At 38.8% G+C, this 17,037-nt stretch overlaps 1 protein-coding gene across 2 annotated transcripts in view; it reads left to right on the top strand.

The window, feature by feature from the left end:
* Positions 1–17,037, top strand: part of TENT4B (terminal nucleotidyltransferase 4B) — a 49,044-nt gene that overhangs the window by 29,826 nt on the left and 2,181 nt on the right. Inside the window, exons 4-11 of one of the 2 annotated variants that reach the window (XM_026652857.2) lie at positions 2,827–2,947; positions 4,804–4,911; positions 10,292–10,420; positions 13,927–14,140; positions 14,843–14,969; positions 15,069–15,172; positions 15,937–16,124; positions 16,713–16,877. In XM_026652857.2, coding sequence (XP_026508642.1) covers positions 2,827–2,947; positions 4,804–4,911; positions 10,292–10,420; positions 13,927–14,140; positions 14,843–14,969; positions 15,069–15,172; positions 15,937–16,124; positions 16,713–16,877 — 1,156 coding nt within the window. The remainder of the gene's footprint in view (positions 1–2,826; positions 2,948–4,803; positions 4,912–10,291; positions 10,421–13,926; positions 14,141–14,842; positions 14,970–15,068; positions 15,173–15,936; positions 16,125–16,712; positions 16,878–17,037) is intronic. The other variant, XM_026652858.2, reaches the window with a different exon arrangement.

Raw genomic sequence — 17,037 nt, 5'->3', positions numbered from 1 at the left:
GGCGGTATTTTTCCCGGACATGTTCGGCTTTTTGGCAGTTCCCCCCAGACGGGGGTTTGATTACCAAAAAGCCAGACATGTCCGGGAAAAACCGGACGTATGGTAACCCTAAGTAATTAGTTGATTCCCAAACCTGACTACAATATTCTTCTCTGTTCACAATTATTGTTTCTCATCTACTCTTAGGAGGAAAATGCTTAATAAAATTAGGAACCAAATTAAAGAAACTTCTTCATATAATTGGCTTTGACTTATGAAGCAACAAGAAAGAAATCAAACTGAGTTGCTAAATTTCTGACAAGTTTCTCTCAGAAGCACAGGTCCCTCAGAACAAAGCCAAATTTAAGCAGGCAACATGTTTTCTTTTCTTCAGACAATTTGGATTAATCAAAAATAGATTAGGTGCTGATCATTCAAGAAATATATGCATCATTATTCACATGTCTAATAGACTTAATTCCCTTGCTGCTCCAGTCTTGATGCTTGGCATTTGTTCTGAGCCCTTCAGTGGTTCAGATTTTGATTACAATTTGTAAAGTTAGTTTTTATTCACTACCAAAACTCAATTGTGAGCATTTAATTGAAATCTTTCTGAACTCTGGATGCATTGGTTAGAGGCACTTCTGTCTTGCCTGCCTTTCTTCCCTGGTTGTGGTTGTTGCTCTGGAGCCTGCCTACTTTGCTATTCAGAAGAATTCCAATGCTTGGAGTATTTGATTTAATCAAACAGAATTGAGGCCAGCGTGGTGTACTGTGCCTCTTCAGTCTACTTGGTTATTAGTCTCTAACATGAACACAATTTTCTCTTGTTTCTTTAATTTTTTTCTTCATCTCTAGCTACACAGTTAGTCTAGATCTGAGGTTTTCCTGTTAAAACACCCTTTGCTGGCCTTTTTGATTCTATTGTTCTAAAATAGAATCCCTTGACTATCCAATTACCTCAGTGCTGAGGACTAATTAGATAATGATTGTTCGTCTGATGGGGGTCAAGTAGTGTTATCCTTCAGGTAATATGTATTCTCAGGGTGTTACTATATTGCTCTCTCTGGCCTGGTGCACGCTAGAAACATTCTTTGCTGCTACCAAATCTGTGTGAGCAATGAGTTGAGCACTGATTTAGCTGCAAGTGTAGATCAGAATAAAATAGTGTTCAGCACCATTTCAGAAGAGAAGGTTTTAACCATAGTTTTCTGAAATGTGCTGAGTGGTGCTTGTTCCTGGTCAGCTAAACAGTATATAGTTGGATTGGTGTTAAACCTGTCTGTTGCTAACACTGATTAGAATTTGCACACAGACAGCCAAGGTTCCTAATGTGGTTTCTGTAAAAGTACAAAATTCTAAAATCTGCATGAAAATAACTTCTGAAATAAGGTAGATTCTCCAGTATTTCTCTTCCCCCCCCTCCCCCCCGCCATAGTTTACTTTGGCAAGCCAGTTTATTGGTGAAGAATAATCTGTCTAGGCCTAAATCCTTCCCTCTTTACCCAAATCAGGCTGGTCTAGTACCTGATTTGGAAAGCAGACCTTAAACTACAAACCAAAAAAGAAGTTTGGAAAAATATATAGCTCAGCTTCTTCAAAGCCTCCAAAAAGTTTTCACTGTTTTTAAATTTTAAAGACTCTTTTGGACCCTAATAAAATTGCACAGTCATCTAGGCACCTTTAAAATTTCTATTAGAACGCTCATCAAGGCTGTGATTACCATTAGATGGATGCTATCCTCACTGGTTTATGAAATCTGTTCTGTCTGAAGACACTGCTAGTTCATGCACATAAAGAAAAAATTGTTTTTATTTTGAAACTTGTAGTGTAATACTGGATAGTTAACAATCTGTTCTACCAGTTTGATCCACTCCTTTTCATGCACACATCAGAGAGAAAAAATCCCCTGCAAATCTCATCTATAGCCCAAACTGGGCTCCTATCCATCTCCTCTCTCTCCTGCAGCTAAAGATGCTCTGACGGTTTAATTCTAATTAGGACTTGCTATTTTCATATTCAAAGGAAAATTACTGAGACTTAGTTAAAACACCTTAAATAACTAACTAACTTAACCTTTTTCAAAACTCTGCTTCAGTATTTATTTAGTGAATAGGTGTGTAATCTCTCTTGGTTCTATCTTTGATATTTTCCAGTTAATTGGTGGGGGGAGGGAGGGAAACCAGTTTGATGCAGAGTAGGCTGGAAAGCAGTTAAAACCCAAGGGTTTCAAGGTTGTTCTATATACTTAGAAATTACTCTGATTAATGTAGTCATTACATCAACTGTTTTCATACGTTAACAGCTCATAGTTCTTCTGAATACTATTTCCATTGTTTTTTAATGGAAAGGTGGATTCATTTATCCCACTTCACATTATCAAATTGTCAGGATGGTAGCTTGCTGTCTGATTTTAGTATATTTACAGTGTTGTAACTGTGTTGGTCCCAGGCTATGGGAGACGCAAGGGTGGGTGAGGTAATATCTTTAATGGACCAACTTCTCTTGGTGAAAGAGAGAACTTTTGAGTTCCATCTGAAGCCTGAGGTCACCTGAAGAAGAGCTCTGTGGAGCTCAAAAGCTTGTTTCTTTCACCAACAGAAGTTGCTCTAGTAAAAGACATTACCACCTTGTCTCCCTTAGCATATTTTAGACATTTAAAAAATGATTACTCTGATGTTGTGTATTAATTTTTATCTTCCTCCTGCTTAAGAGAATTCAGTGACCTGTTTTACTTATTTTACTTTCTATTGGCGTTTTTTCCAATCCTATACTTTTAAATGCCCACCAAACCTAGCGTCAGTACATATATTAACTTACTATTTTTATGTTCTCTTGCATTTTCAGTGATATTGACTTAGTTGTGTTTGGAAAATGGGAGACTTTGCCTCTGTGGACCCTGGAAGAGGCTCTTAGAAAGCACAATGTAGCAGATGAAGGTTCAGTAAAGGTTCTAGACAAAGCAACTGTAAGTCTTTTTCCAGTTTAATATCTTCAGGTATACTTCTACTTTGTAAAATAGTATCATTTTACTCAGACTTTGCTTTGTGATGGTCGGAATCAAATCTGCTTATTTAGTGACAATTTTATTACTCATAATGTGTCTTGTAATTTGTTTAATCTATGGACAGATTTGCTGTGATATTTGTGGATTTGTCTAAATTGCACTGCAAACCCGGGTTTGTGGACCCAACCTTGAGGAGTTGGTGTTTGAGCCGGGTCTTAAGCTTCTGTGCTGCATTGTAAACCTGGGCTTACAGTTACTAGACTTGGGTCTCACAGCCATACTAATGCATCCATACGTCACTATACAGACCACCTGACTCTGTCTGTGACTTGAGCTGCATCCACACTGCAAAATGACAGAGCTTGGACCCCAAACCACAGCAAAACTTGGGCTCTGACCCATCCCCTTAGCAGGGTCCTAGAACTTGGCTTCTGAGTGCTTGCTGGCCCAAGTCAGACTGATTTCTATGTGGATGTAAAGGGCGCTTGGGCTCAAACCTGAGTGGGAGCCCAGAATTAGTGTGCAGTGTAAACCTACACTGTCTCTCTTTCCTCTTCTCATTAAGAATGTCTGCATGAAATCAGGGATCTTTAATTGTTGTGCATTTGTCGCCCTCTGGTGTTTGCTTCTCACAAGAAATTATACTGTTTTGACTTCACAACTACCGTATATACTTGTTCATAAGGCAAATTTTTTAGTAAAAAAGGGAAGCACCAGAGAAGGGGGTTGGCTTATAAACGGGTATAGAGGGGGAGAGGTGGGACACAACCCCTCCCCCCAACAGAGGAAGGGAAGAGGCGGGGCCAGAGTCTCTCCACTTCTGGCCACACTGCTCTCCCCCCAGCCTCTGAAGCAGCTGCAGCTTTGGGGCTGGCAGGCTGCAGCCATTCCGCCCCTCCCTTCCCCCCCCCGAGCAGGCTGTGGCCGCGCCACCCGGCGCAGCCCACCAGAACACGCTGTGGCCGTGCCGCCCGGCCCAGCCTGCTGGAACATGCTGCGGCCACGCCGCCTAGTCTGGCCCGCCGGAGCAGGCTGCGGCCACGCTGCCCACCCTGACGGAGCAGCTCCAGCCAGGCCAGAGACATCCTCCCCAGATAAGGTGGGAAGGGATGAGATGGGGAGAGTGTGGAGGTCCCGATCTAGAGGTGGGGTAGTGGGGGGTGGTCACAGGGGTTACTCCCCTGACTCCCAGCTTCTCTCCCCCCTTCCCCCCCCCCCAAAAAAAAATTTCCCCGCCAGTTGCTGTCCTGGCCCGTCGGGGTAAGCAACTGGCGCGCTGGGACACTTTGTTTACTTGAGTGTCCGCAGGAATAGAGGTAAACCTAAGGTAAACAAACCATCTCGGCTCACCAGCAGCTTATCCTGATGGCCCGGGAGCCAAAGTTTGCTGACCCCTCAATTATAGGGTCGGCTTTTGAATGGGTCCTAAAAATTTTCCATTTTTACTTATCCATCTTGGGAGGGTCGGCTTATAAACAAACTGGCTTATGATCGAGTATATACGGTACTCACTTTACAGCATTTTAAAATGTTTCAGAACAGTGTTATGCATAACAGATTTTAAATTGAAAATAGTTTCAGTATGAGTTAAAAATCATTCCCAATTCAATTAAATGTATAAAAAAGGGGTGAGATCTCTAAATTCACAGCGCTCCTGCAATCTTTCTCTCTCCCTCCCTTCCTTCTACAAATCTATAAAACAGTTCAAATTTGCTAGTGTAGGTATTTGCACATCATCTTTTAGTAATGAAGCTAAATATATCTTGGAAACTTAGTAGATAGTTAAATATTAACTTTATCTCTTGCTCTTTTGTCAGGTACCTATTATTAAACTGACAGATTCCTTCACTGAAGTAAAAGTCGATATCAGCTTTAATGTACAGAATGGGGTTAAAGCAGCCCAACTCATCAGAGATTTTATCAAGGTTAGATAATGCTTTATGCTAGCACTATGGAGTTGTACATTGATAATTCACTTTATAATAAGAATGGGGTAAAGTAAAATGCAGAATCAAATATTCAAACATTCTACTTCTTTATCCTTTGTCAGTCTGGAACCAAAATATTGCCACTCTTAAGGCTCAAACAAAGTGAAGAACATGTTGCTATCTAAACAATCTGGAATTAAATATTCATGGAAAGTATACAGAGAAATTCTAACTGTATGTTTGCAAGAGAAGGTGCATTAGCATCAATATTAAATGTTGTGTCTTATTGAGAGTTCAGTTCCTTTATTGCTCATACAGCAGATAATCAGGCTCTATTAATCAAAGATAGATCAGCATAATATAGAGTTTATACGTTATCAAAATACATCTTCACTCTGTTCTAAATTATGAGCTTAACTGTGCTCATATTTGTTTCCCCTTGTTTACAACAGATTGGAGACACCTTTTCTTTTTCTAGGTTTTGTACGTATTTCAGATATTAGTAGACTGTAGAGTACAAGTAGCCTTAGACCACTGAGACATTTGCAGTAACTATACTAGTACACTGTTCATACTCGATAAAATTTACCAGAGCACACATCTTGCTTCTGAGGGATTCTGCATGTACAAAGAAAAAAGTTTACAACAATTTGACTGGTAGTGAATTTCCACAGTAAAGCTTAGCATGAGTACAAGGCATTCTGGTAATACAGTTCATAATTATATAGCTTAACCTACATAAAAAGTATTCTGGAAATATATGATATTGGCTAACTATCTTAACTACTTTAGTTATTCATGCCTGCAATGATTAATACCAGAGGTTGGTGCAGAAAGCCAAAATAATTGTGTCAGGCTTGTATAGTATTAGTAAATATGGCATTCATTATTTAATTGAAAAATGACATATTAAGTCATGAAAATGATGAGAACAAATCTATTTCCGTTATTTTTGTTTTTTGACTTAGTCTACAGAGTCTAACTGTCTGGTAGGTTTAATAGGTTTGGATATTAAAACCTTGTGCAAAATCTTTGAACTTACTTCCTTTCCCCTTTCTCTTATTCAGACCTTTAGACATACATGATAAGCCTCTTTTGGTAAAGCCAAAAAATATATAATATATCTGCTAGCTTGCCCTGTCTGTTCTATGTAGATACACAGAGAGATGCACTTCAGTCTCATTGAGTGTTGGCTATTCCTTCTTTAATGGTAACTGCTTTATTATATTTTCTTTCTTTAATCAAAACTTGTTAACCATGGTCAACAGTTGAAATGGATACTTCTACCGAGACTGACCTTAAGTATTTGTATGCAGTGTTGTAGCCATGCTGGTCCCAGGATATTAGGGAGACAAGGTGGGTGAGGTAATATCTTTTACTGGATCTACTTCTGTTGGTGAGAAAGACAAGCTTTCAAGCTTATTCCTGTGTAAGCTTGAAAGCTTGTCTCTCTCACCAACAGAAGTTGGTCCAATAATAGATATTACCTCACCCACCTAGTCTCTAACTATTTGAATAGTTATAACCTCAGAGCAAAATTCTTAGATCTTTCGACTCAGTAAAGCTTTTTGCATGGGTGAGGCAAGCAGGATTTAACCCTTAATGTTAAAAATTGATAGTATAGTTCTGCTGTAGTAACATCAGGTTGTGAGCCAAATTTTCAGACCTCAGGGGTTTCAATAGCTGACGAGAATGTTAGCATTACCTTTTGCTTGCTAAGGCTCCAATTTTACAAACGCTTATGCATGCGCTTAACTCAGAGGCATGTGAGTAGCCCCATTGGCTTCCACGAGACTATTCCAGTTACTGAAGTTGTGCATATGTGTTACAAGATAGGGTTCTTGCCTTTAAACTAGGGGAAGAGCATAGAAATGTATTTAAACATCTGTTCCAAAACTGTTCATGATCTTCCACCGGAAGAATTATTCTTTGAGTACGGTATTTGTCCACATGGATCACACTCTTAAGGGTGCATGTGCCCCAGGAGCACAAGATTGGATTCTTTTGTACCTGTCTCCTACACATCCTCATACTCCACCCCAACCAAGGGCCCAGCTGCCTCTCAGATTTTTCTTAACTCCTGTGGCAGAATGATGGATCTTAGCTGTGTCCACTTAGAACCCTGTAGCTCTCCTCTATTAGAGTTAGGATTAATGTGTGTTTAGTTTAGTACTATTTAGCCTGTTGGCAAAAAATATAAAATAATAATTAGAAAATATGAGCATCCTCTGTACTGAGGCATTGACTTCATGGATGAAGCAAAATCTGAGCTTTAAGTCCTGCCCTACCTGTGAGCTGGCTATGCCCAAATGAATGGGCATCCTAAATACCACTTTTTGCCTTAGAGAAGACCACGTTCCTGACAAATGTTCCATCTATAGATCTTTCTTCAAACTAGAAGCCTGAGATGCTCACCTGAAATTATTTCTACCAGAGCGATCAACGAGGGCACTTCTGACTCAGAGAATCGTGAGTCAGAATGTGGTTCTGCTGCTCATAAACAGCATTTGACCTGTTCTCCAGGAAGCCAGGGTGACACCTCAGGTACCTGGGTCTCCACAGCTACCAGAAGACCTCCTGCCTTGTCTCTAGGTACCAAAGAATCAGTATAGGCCTCGAGGAGTCAGTCAGTTTCTCCTGCTGACCATGGCAGAAAGGGGCATAGTTCTAAGGCCACAGCACAGATCACTTTCCCTGGTACTGTCAAAGAGGAGACCAAAGAGTCGTCATACTTGTCACTCTGCCACTGCTCTTCCTTCAAAGCCTGATCCACACTGCAGATCAGCTTTACTGCCTGATGCATGCTCTTTTGCACGCGACGCATCAGTGTCAATCTTCACAGTATCACTTTCCTCCGTACATGCAGTCTCAGTACAGTGTACATTTATAATTTCTAGAGACTTAGCTATTAGGGCATAACTACCTCTTCAACAGTAGTTATAATCAACCTGGCACTTACAGCATGAACGTGCAGGTTGTAGGTCCCTTAGAAGTCCTGTCCTCTCTACGCTGGTGAAAAGACCTGCAAAAAGTCTACCAAGGCATCATATTCATGTTCCCATCTCCCACCAAAACTCTGTTAACAGATGGTTCTAAACAAGACTGGGGGCACTCCTAGACAGTCTTCAGATAAAAGGTTGATGATCCCCAACAGACTCTTATCTATACATGGACTGGAATTCGATATATTTAGCATGAGGATCTTTCCTACTACCATTCAAGACCTGATGGACTACAGTGACACAGTATGTCAACAGAAAGGGTAGAGTGACATTATCTGTTCTCTGACAACAGGCGGTTTCATCTACACGACTAGTGCACACAACACTAAATCAGTCTCATAGCTCTACACTACAAGGTATTCAGAGGAATCTGGCGGACTGTTTTACAAGTTATGAGTAGACTTTCAAAGACAGTCCTCAATCAAGTCTTCCTCAAATGAGGTTTCCAACCACAGACCTGTTTGCCACCAACTTGAATAAGAAATGCTTGGCATTTTTGCTCCCAAGGACACATGAACCCAGGTTCCCTTTTGGATGCATTCCTGATCCAGTGGAACGGACACTTGATGTGTGCCTTCCTGCTAATCCCGTTAGTCTCCAGAAGAGTAAAACGGGACAATGGCTGGCTAATATTGATAGTACCAGCATCGGAGTACCAGAACTGATGTACCTATCATACACATGGACCCCTGGTCTGTACATCTAACAGAACGGAACCGCTCCATAGAGGTACAAGATATTTTGATTCAAAGCATAAAGGCTTCTACAAGACAAATATATAGTTCCAAATGGAAACTCTTTTCACTCTGGGATGTTCAGCATGATCTTCAATCCCCATCTATTCCTGTTGTTATGGACTAGTTACCCTTGAAACATTTGGGACATTCAGTCAGTTTGGTTAGGGTTCATTTAGCCACAATATCTGCTTGTCACTCTCCAGTATATTCTGATATCCATCTATGTCTAAGTTCTTGAAAAGATGTGATCCACACACTTCCCCCAGTAATGGACTTTCCCCTTCCTGGGACCTAAATATTGTATTCCTGGACCTAATTAATCTCCCCCTGACTCCTTTGAACCTTTATCTTCATACTCTTTATGCCACCCTTCTATGAAGACAGCATTTTTAGTAGCTGTTGCCTCTGCTCAAAGGGTGAGTGAGATTCAGGTGTTAATGGTAGAACCTCCTTATACTAAATTTCACAAAGACAAGGTAACTCTCAGACCTCACCAAACGTGGTCTCAGACTTACATTTGAATCAATACATAAACCTTCCAGTGTGTCTCTGTTCCCAGCTACAAAAACTCATGAAGGAGCAAAACTTGATGTGCTCTGTCTTGAGGGTCCTCTCCAAATAGCTCGGTAGAACAAAGCCTTTCTGCAAGTCCTAGACTATTTGTAGCATCTGGGGACAGGACTGGAGGGTGGACTGTTATGACCCAAAGACTTTCATGAAATAGGTATTGGATGGTATTAACATCTCCTATGAACTAAATTAATTAGCTTCACCCTCTCATATTAAAGTACACTCTACTAGGACCCAAATTATCTCCTTGGCATGCTTGAGGAATGTCCTTATATCAGAAATGTTCAGGGCAGCAATTTGGAACTTTAGTACATACTTCTGTCCAGCACTACTCACTAGTTGCAGGTACTAGATTTGATGCCTAGTGTGCTGGGGCCCTGCTGTCTATTTAGATAAGACCCCTGAAACCCTGCTCTGTAGAGAGAGAACTGGTAGCCAGAAACCCAGAGTGGGATCCCTGCAGACAAAACACGTACTAAGAACCAATCACTGTAAGGTAAGTGATTGTACTTTCTGAAATAGTTTGTAGATGTAATGACTTTGTATTTAATAGGTACTTCAATGGGCTACTCCAAAGGTGTTAAGTTATAAGTGTCTGCAGGATCGAGGCCTCCGTTTGTTTTGGATATCAACTGAGAAGTGGGGAGCTTTGTTACCTGTTAAGTGTCCTGCTACACGTTGGACAGATTTTCCCTTAGTTCTCAGTGCAAATTTGTCTAATCTTGTAAGAAAAGAAGTATGTCTGTGTTTGATTCAAACAAAACCAGCTCATTTCCTCTTTACTGCTGTATTAATTAAAATAGATATTAGTAATGGAAGACCACTGCCCCTCGTTAATTTAAATACAAAAACTGTTTTGTCCGTAAGCAAACTGCGTTAAGTCCACCTCTTCTCTGTTACATGTCCAAAAAATGCCAATAGATGTCTTTTGGCCATCACTTTACCATTTTATATAGTGAGTCACTGTTTATATGTTTATCTTGGTCTCAGCCAATTTCAGTGTAGTTTTCACAGCAAATGTGTTCATATGTACAATATTAGCCTAACATGGGTGTTGTTCTTTTTCAGAAATATCCTGTATTACCATATCTAGTTTTAGTATTAAAACAGTTCCTGTTACAGAGGGACCTTAATGAAGTATTCACAGGTGGAATTGGTTCTTATAGTCTTTTTTTAATGGCTGTCAGCTTCCTCCAGGTAAGTTAAATGAAATTATTGATGCCATTAGGGCAAAACGGATTTGTTTCTTGTTTTAAGTTACTTAAGCATTTTAACTTAAAATTAATTTTTGTTTCACATTTTCCCTCAAATTTATAGTATGGTTCTACTCTGAAAAGTGACTGTAAAAATAGCATTGTGGCATTGCATGTCTGTCACTCAGTGACTTACAGATTAAATTTGCTCAGTTTAGAAGTATTAAAATAATATAAATATTCCCCTTAACCGCCAGTTGAACCTTGATCTGAAAATCAAGATGTTCTTTCCTGCTCATGCAACATCAGAAACATTACCAGTGAAGGCCAGACTCTGCACTCTATGCCTGTAGACCTCATTGTCTACAGTTGAGTTGCACAGTTATAAATGAGGACAGAATTTGGTTCTACAAATGGAATTTAGTTAAAAACTTGGTGAAAATATGACCGATTATAATCCAGATCTCACGTTCATAGCTGTGTTTTGCTTTGGAGGGTTTAACAAGAGTAAAAAGTAGTCTAAACATTTTTATCTGAAATTGGCCACTTTTTAGAATAGAACCACTCTCAGGGTAATTTCTTGGCATTCCTTTAGCCTGAAATTATCTCTTTAAACTCTGGATACATCCTGAACAGTGGTAGCACAAGAGACATCCTATTCTGTTGGGGACCACCTTAGAGAGATGTCTACACCGGGGTCGGCAACCTTTCAGAAGTGGTGTGCCGAGTTTTCATTTATTCACTCTAATTTAAGGTTTTGCATGCCAGTAATACATTTTAACATTTTTAGAAGGTCTCTTTCTATAAGTCTATAATATATAACTAAACTATTGTTGTATGTAAAGTAAATAAGGTTTTTAAAATGTTTAAGAAGCTTCATTTTAAATTAGATTAAAATGCAGAGCCCCCTTGACCGGTGGCCAGGACCTGGGCAGTGAGAGTGCCACTGAAAATCAGCTTGTGTGCTGCCTTTGGCATATGTGCCATAGGTTGCCTACCCCGGTCTACACTGTACACCATTGGCATATTCATAGCTACACGTGACAGTGAAAGGCTCTGGGAGGCAGCAGGGAAAGGTTCTGGCCACAGAGAGCTGCCAGAGCCTTTCTGTGCTGCCGGAGTCTTTAGCTGCAATCAGGGGAAGGCTCTGACAGATCCACCCTGCTGGAGTCTGGGGTCCCTGCTGCAGGGAGCTGTCAGATCCTTTCCCTGCTGCTGGAGTCTTTCCCTGCTATGGAGAAAGACTCCAGCAGTGGGGAGACAGCGGGACACTATGCTGCTAAAAATAGCAGTGTGGCCATGGGAGGTGCTGCTTGGGCATTATAGAGAACCATATAGGCTATAAACCCTAAGGTTCTGGTGTGTGTATATGCTACTCGCTTAAGCAGTGCCTCACAGTCTACCCTGCTGCTTATACCCATGCTAGAGGGACATGCAGTGTATGTACTTTACACGCCGCCATAAGGAGTGTGCAGCATAGACATACCCTAAGAGTGAGAGGGTAGCTTAAGTGTTGACCATGTCATTTCTCTCTCAAGAAGACTCAAAAGGGAGACAGTTCAGATAGCGGAGGGTTTTTTGGCATGGAATACCACCATAAATTTCATTAACATAGGTGATTAACATCCATCAAAGGCTAACCATACATCTGCCTACGACCTATAACAAATTACGTGGAGAGGAGAAAAATTGTCTTCAGTGGTTTAACATCCTTGATAACTATGAACTTGAATCAATCTGTGGTTCATACAGATTTATGCTTTAAATTAGATGAAAACTCCTAAGGAATAAAGACTAATGTGCCCACCAACAATGCATACTAAAGCTGTATTCCATTAAGAGGTTTTGACCATATCACAGCCATGAGTAAAGCACAAGCGGTTTGTCCATGTTAAAGCCCCCAAGATCCAATAAAAGTATTAATTGTAAATACTTAAGGTATTTGCAGGATTTATTCTCTTGTCCGCTTCTCTTCCTTTCTTCTATCTTGTCTTCTCTGTACACAACTTGTGCATTTGTCAGCTGTACATAAAATATGCAAGTATCTAGGATAATCTTGTACTAATGCTTGCATAATGTTATCAAGAGGTGTCAGGTGGCATTTTAATGCTTTGAGTAAAGGAGTATTGTAATGTCCCAGAATCCCAAAATGGCAATATAGTATTACTTTCCTAAGTTGCTTCTATATTCCTTTTATTAAAAATAATAATAATAATCCCTTCCCCCTTCTGTTACGATTTAATTTCCTATTCATTCCTCCCATTTTTCAATCCTGGGAAGATATGTTCTTATATTGCAGTGATGATGATGATGATGTATCTTCAATTTCCTATAGCCCAAATACTTTTTAATCAGATTGAAACTAAAGCATAACATCTTCAAGACTTTAACATTTGATTTCACACCCACAGATAGAAGCACTTTGGTATATCAGTATCCGATATATCATTTATGGTAAACTAGGCTTACCTCCATAAGTTTTATCACTTTTTTTTATTTAATTAGAACAGAGACATAATTAGGTTAACATTTAGCTACAGATATCTTTATAATACCTGTTCATTTCGGGTTATACTTACTCATTATAGAAAATATACAGCATGTGACACACGGTTTTGTTTCCGTTGTCTTTGGTTAGTTATCCCAAACACAATTACATGGGATCACTTGTGATATTAATTTCTAGAGGATTCAGCTAATTGTAGTAATGAAATATTTTTGCACTAATTATATAATGCACAAATATCTGTTTAGCAATATTATGGTACTTCTGAGAAGTATTGCAGAAATTTGGAACAGTTAATATATCACGTTCTCGCTTTTCCATATATGTTTTAACTTTGAACAAATTATATGCTTTAATAGTAAATATATTTTCATATATTCATAGTAGTAGAATAGCTTGATGATCAGGCATTTTAGTCTGTTCCCAGCAGCTGTGAAATAGTGGTCAACTAAAAGAATACTCTGGGTACTAAGCAAATGAGCTGAGCAAGCATACATCGTTTTAAGAACATTGAGTTACCCTCAACCCAGATCTCTCTTTTGGTGACTAATGGAATTTTTGTGATCAGTAAAATGCATTGATACCCACTTAAGTTTTTACATATTCTAAAAGGCAGCTTCAGCCAGTTACTTGTACTTCAGAATCTATACACAATAGTGTATGGCCCATGTTTAGACAGCTGGCCAGGCTAAATTATGCTTGTGTTCCAAGCACAGGTCTGGGAATTGAACTCCAGAGTTGTAATCCATGCTCTGACACACACTTTTCTGGTTGCCTTGGAAATTCACATAGTTTCTGCATTGGTAAAATTTGGGGGATGCTTGCTTGCCTCAGGAGGATGCTGTAAAATGCTTTGATACTGTCAACTATTAAATACTTTAGTCAAGGGACATAATTGTATATAGATAGGTTATTTCTAGTCAATAAAAAGGAATATAAAAAACATTTGAAGTCTGGAATCTTTAAGACAAGAGAAAACAAATTTATTTTTCCTCGTTTAATAGCTACATCCCAGGGAAGATGCCTGCATCCGCAGTGCCAACTATGGTGTCCTTTTAATAGAATTTTTTGAATTATATGGACGTCACTTCAATTACCTGAAGACTGGAATCCGAATAAAGGATGGTGGTTCATATGTGGCTAAAGATGAAGTGCAAAAGAGTATGCTGGATGGCTATAGACCATCAATGCTATATATTGAAGATCCCCTACAGCCAGGTATCATAGCTTAATATGCAAAATGTCAAATATAGCATACTGACTATTGTCAAAAATTTAACCCAAAGGAGTCAAACAGGAAAAGTAATTGCTTTAACTATTTTTTTAAAAAATCCTCATTCCGTTTTTGAAGTGTGTGTTTATGAATTCCAAGAGAAAATGTTCATTTTATTTATAAAGCAGTCCAGAAATATGGGTTAGCCTGTCATCTCTGTAGAACCAAAAGGACACTATGGCATGAGTTAGTGACCCGAATACCTAGTGATTTCACTGTGTGTTGTTACAACACTGATTTTCCATTAATAGGGTTCAGTTTTTGGTATAATTGACAGTGACTAAAGGGTGATCATTGCTATTACAGAGGCTTATTTATCTGAAACCTCATGTGGAAGATGACATAAAAATAGGTGTATGTATGCTTTATACAGTATATGCTTTGTGTGGATTTTCCAATTTTGACATCTACTTGTATCATAGATTCCAGTTACCTCTGGGCTTTTAGATTCCTTTGTGTATTTTTCTCAGTTCATTAATGTTTGAATTTTTATCCCCCACAAGAAATGATTTAAGGTGGGTCAGGATTTCAAAGAAAGCAAATCCTTTTTTCTAAAAGCTCATTTTTCTGTGAGCTCTTACTCCAGTGTTTCAAAGTCAGTAAGCATTGCATAGAATTAATGGATTATCTATGTATTTATTTTTAAGGTAATGATGTTGGGAGGAGTTCATATGGTGCCATGCAAGTGAAACAGGCCTTTGATTATGCATATGTTGTTTTGAGCCATGCTGTATCACCAATAGCTAAATATTATCCCAACAATGAAACTGAAAGGTAAAAGTTTAAATGTCAAGTCAAACCATTAGTTACATATATTCCTGTGTATTTAAAACTAATCCGTGCTTTGTTTTTTTTTTGTTTTTTCTTTCACAGTATATTAGGTAGAATAATTAGAGTAACGCAAGAAGTGGCCTCATACAGAGAGTGGATATCAAAGCATTGGGGAATGCAGAGTAGGACTGAGTCTTCATGCAATGGTAAGGTTTGGCTACCCAGTGTGATGCTTGCTTTGCAAGCTTTTGGCATGGTCGGCAATGTAAAAAATTTTGCTGCCTTTGACCCAGATCAGTTAAAGGGCATAGTCTAAATATGAACAGTGCATTTTACATTTCATCTATAACTAAAGAAGTGGCTTCTGTCTATATGTAAGAAACAGGAACAGTTTAGTTTTATACAACAGTGACAATTGCCTTAACACAGTCTACCCTGTTTCGATGTGACTGATTCTCCCTCTACTCTTGCTCCTTATTTTACCAATTTTCACAAAAATACCCAGGGCAAGATTTTCAGAAGAGCTCTGCACCCAACAATTCCCATTAGGAACCCAAATAAAGAAGCCAGATTGTTTTGACTGAGCACCCAGGGGATCCCACTGAGGGGAAAATGGGTGATGAGCACTTTATAAAACAGGTCATTTTATTTAGACTCGTAGATAGCTGAGCACTCTTGAAAATCTATCCCAAAACAATCCTATCCAAGACAAGGAGAGGTAATTGATAGACCACAGAAATGTTTTTTCCCTTTTGAACTTTCATGTAGTTGGGCTATGCATAGTTGGTGGCAGTTTTTCATCACATACCGTAGTGGGGTTTTTGAGTATGGGTCCAGTCCTGAAGCTCTTACTCATATGTGCAGTTAATTGACTTCAGTGGGACTCCTGAGGAAATGCTGTGCTATATTTACAAAATGCAGCACTTAATAGAAATTAATACTCTTTCTTCCATTTACTCTTTTATTCCAGGTAATGGAGTAACTTTGATAGTAGATACTCAGCAGCTGGACAAGTGTAACAATAATCTCTCTGAAGTGAATGAAGCACTGGGGAAATCTAGAAGTAAAACTTCAGAAACACTCAGTAAACATTCTTCAAACTCTTCATCAGGTCCATTGTCTTCCTCATCTTCCACATTGTCCAGCTCTAGTGATGTAGTAAGTATTAAACATTTTTGTTTGAAACTTGATTAGATTTTTTTTTCTCTTTTTGTATATGTACACAGTGTAACAATATAGGCATAGCCAATCATTTCTTACATATCTCAGATTTGTGTAAGGGGAAGCTCTTCATATAATTCTTATTTATTCTAATGAATTGTTTTGCCAGAAAACACATATCTGACATAATGTACCTCTACATTTGTATGAAAAGTGCTCTCCCTTATATGAGTACAGTCACATTCTTTGCCTTCTTTTCATCTGTAAAATACCTGTGTTTCAAAAGAGATAGGTAGAAATAAATATGATGTAGGAAAAATTTCAAAAATGCCTGATAAACACTTGTTTGAATAGACTCTCCATTTTTATTTCTTTAATCTGGTTTGATATACTAATTTAAAGATCTCACGGAATCAGTCATGCATCAATGTATTTGCAAGCCAGTGCCCATTTGTTGGTTGTTTTGAGAGTCCTGGATTAAGAGAATTAATATTTAGCAGGACCAGCATGTTTATCTCCTCAATTTTGTCCACTTTAGTTTTATTTAAAACATATAAATTTACTAATACCTATATTTGCATGAAGGATTCTGACGGAACACCATGCAAAACCTCTAAACAGTTGAGTTGCCATCAATCTACTACAAACAGAGTGGGGTCACAAGAAATAGCACTGGAATCCTCCCAGTCCAGTGGGAAAAGGCAAGGCAGCCAAACAGCTAATTCATCCAACAGCACAAACAAATCTCAGGTTTGTGAAATGTTTAAAAGAAATCTTAAACGTTTTAATTACTTTAATGGTATCTGTTCTCCTGAAAGTATGAAGACCTTATGGAAAGGACAGCTTGTGGTGAAAATGTGGAGCCTTTTTTTTTTTTTTTTTTTTTTTTTTTTTTTTTTTTTTTTTTTTT

The sequence above is a fragment of the Terrapene carolina genome, unplaced genomic scaffold, assembly GCF_002925995.2.
Source record: "Terrapene carolina triunguis isolate 2854851 unplaced genomic scaffold, T_m_triunguis-2.0 Scaffold130, whole genome shotgun sequence".
In the NCBI taxonomy this organism is placed as follows: Eukaryota; Metazoa; Chordata; order Testudines; family Emydidae; genus Terrapene; species Terrapene triunguis.
Note: the sequence above shows the minus strand (reverse complement) of the source record. Positions and strands in the feature narration are given on the sequence as shown.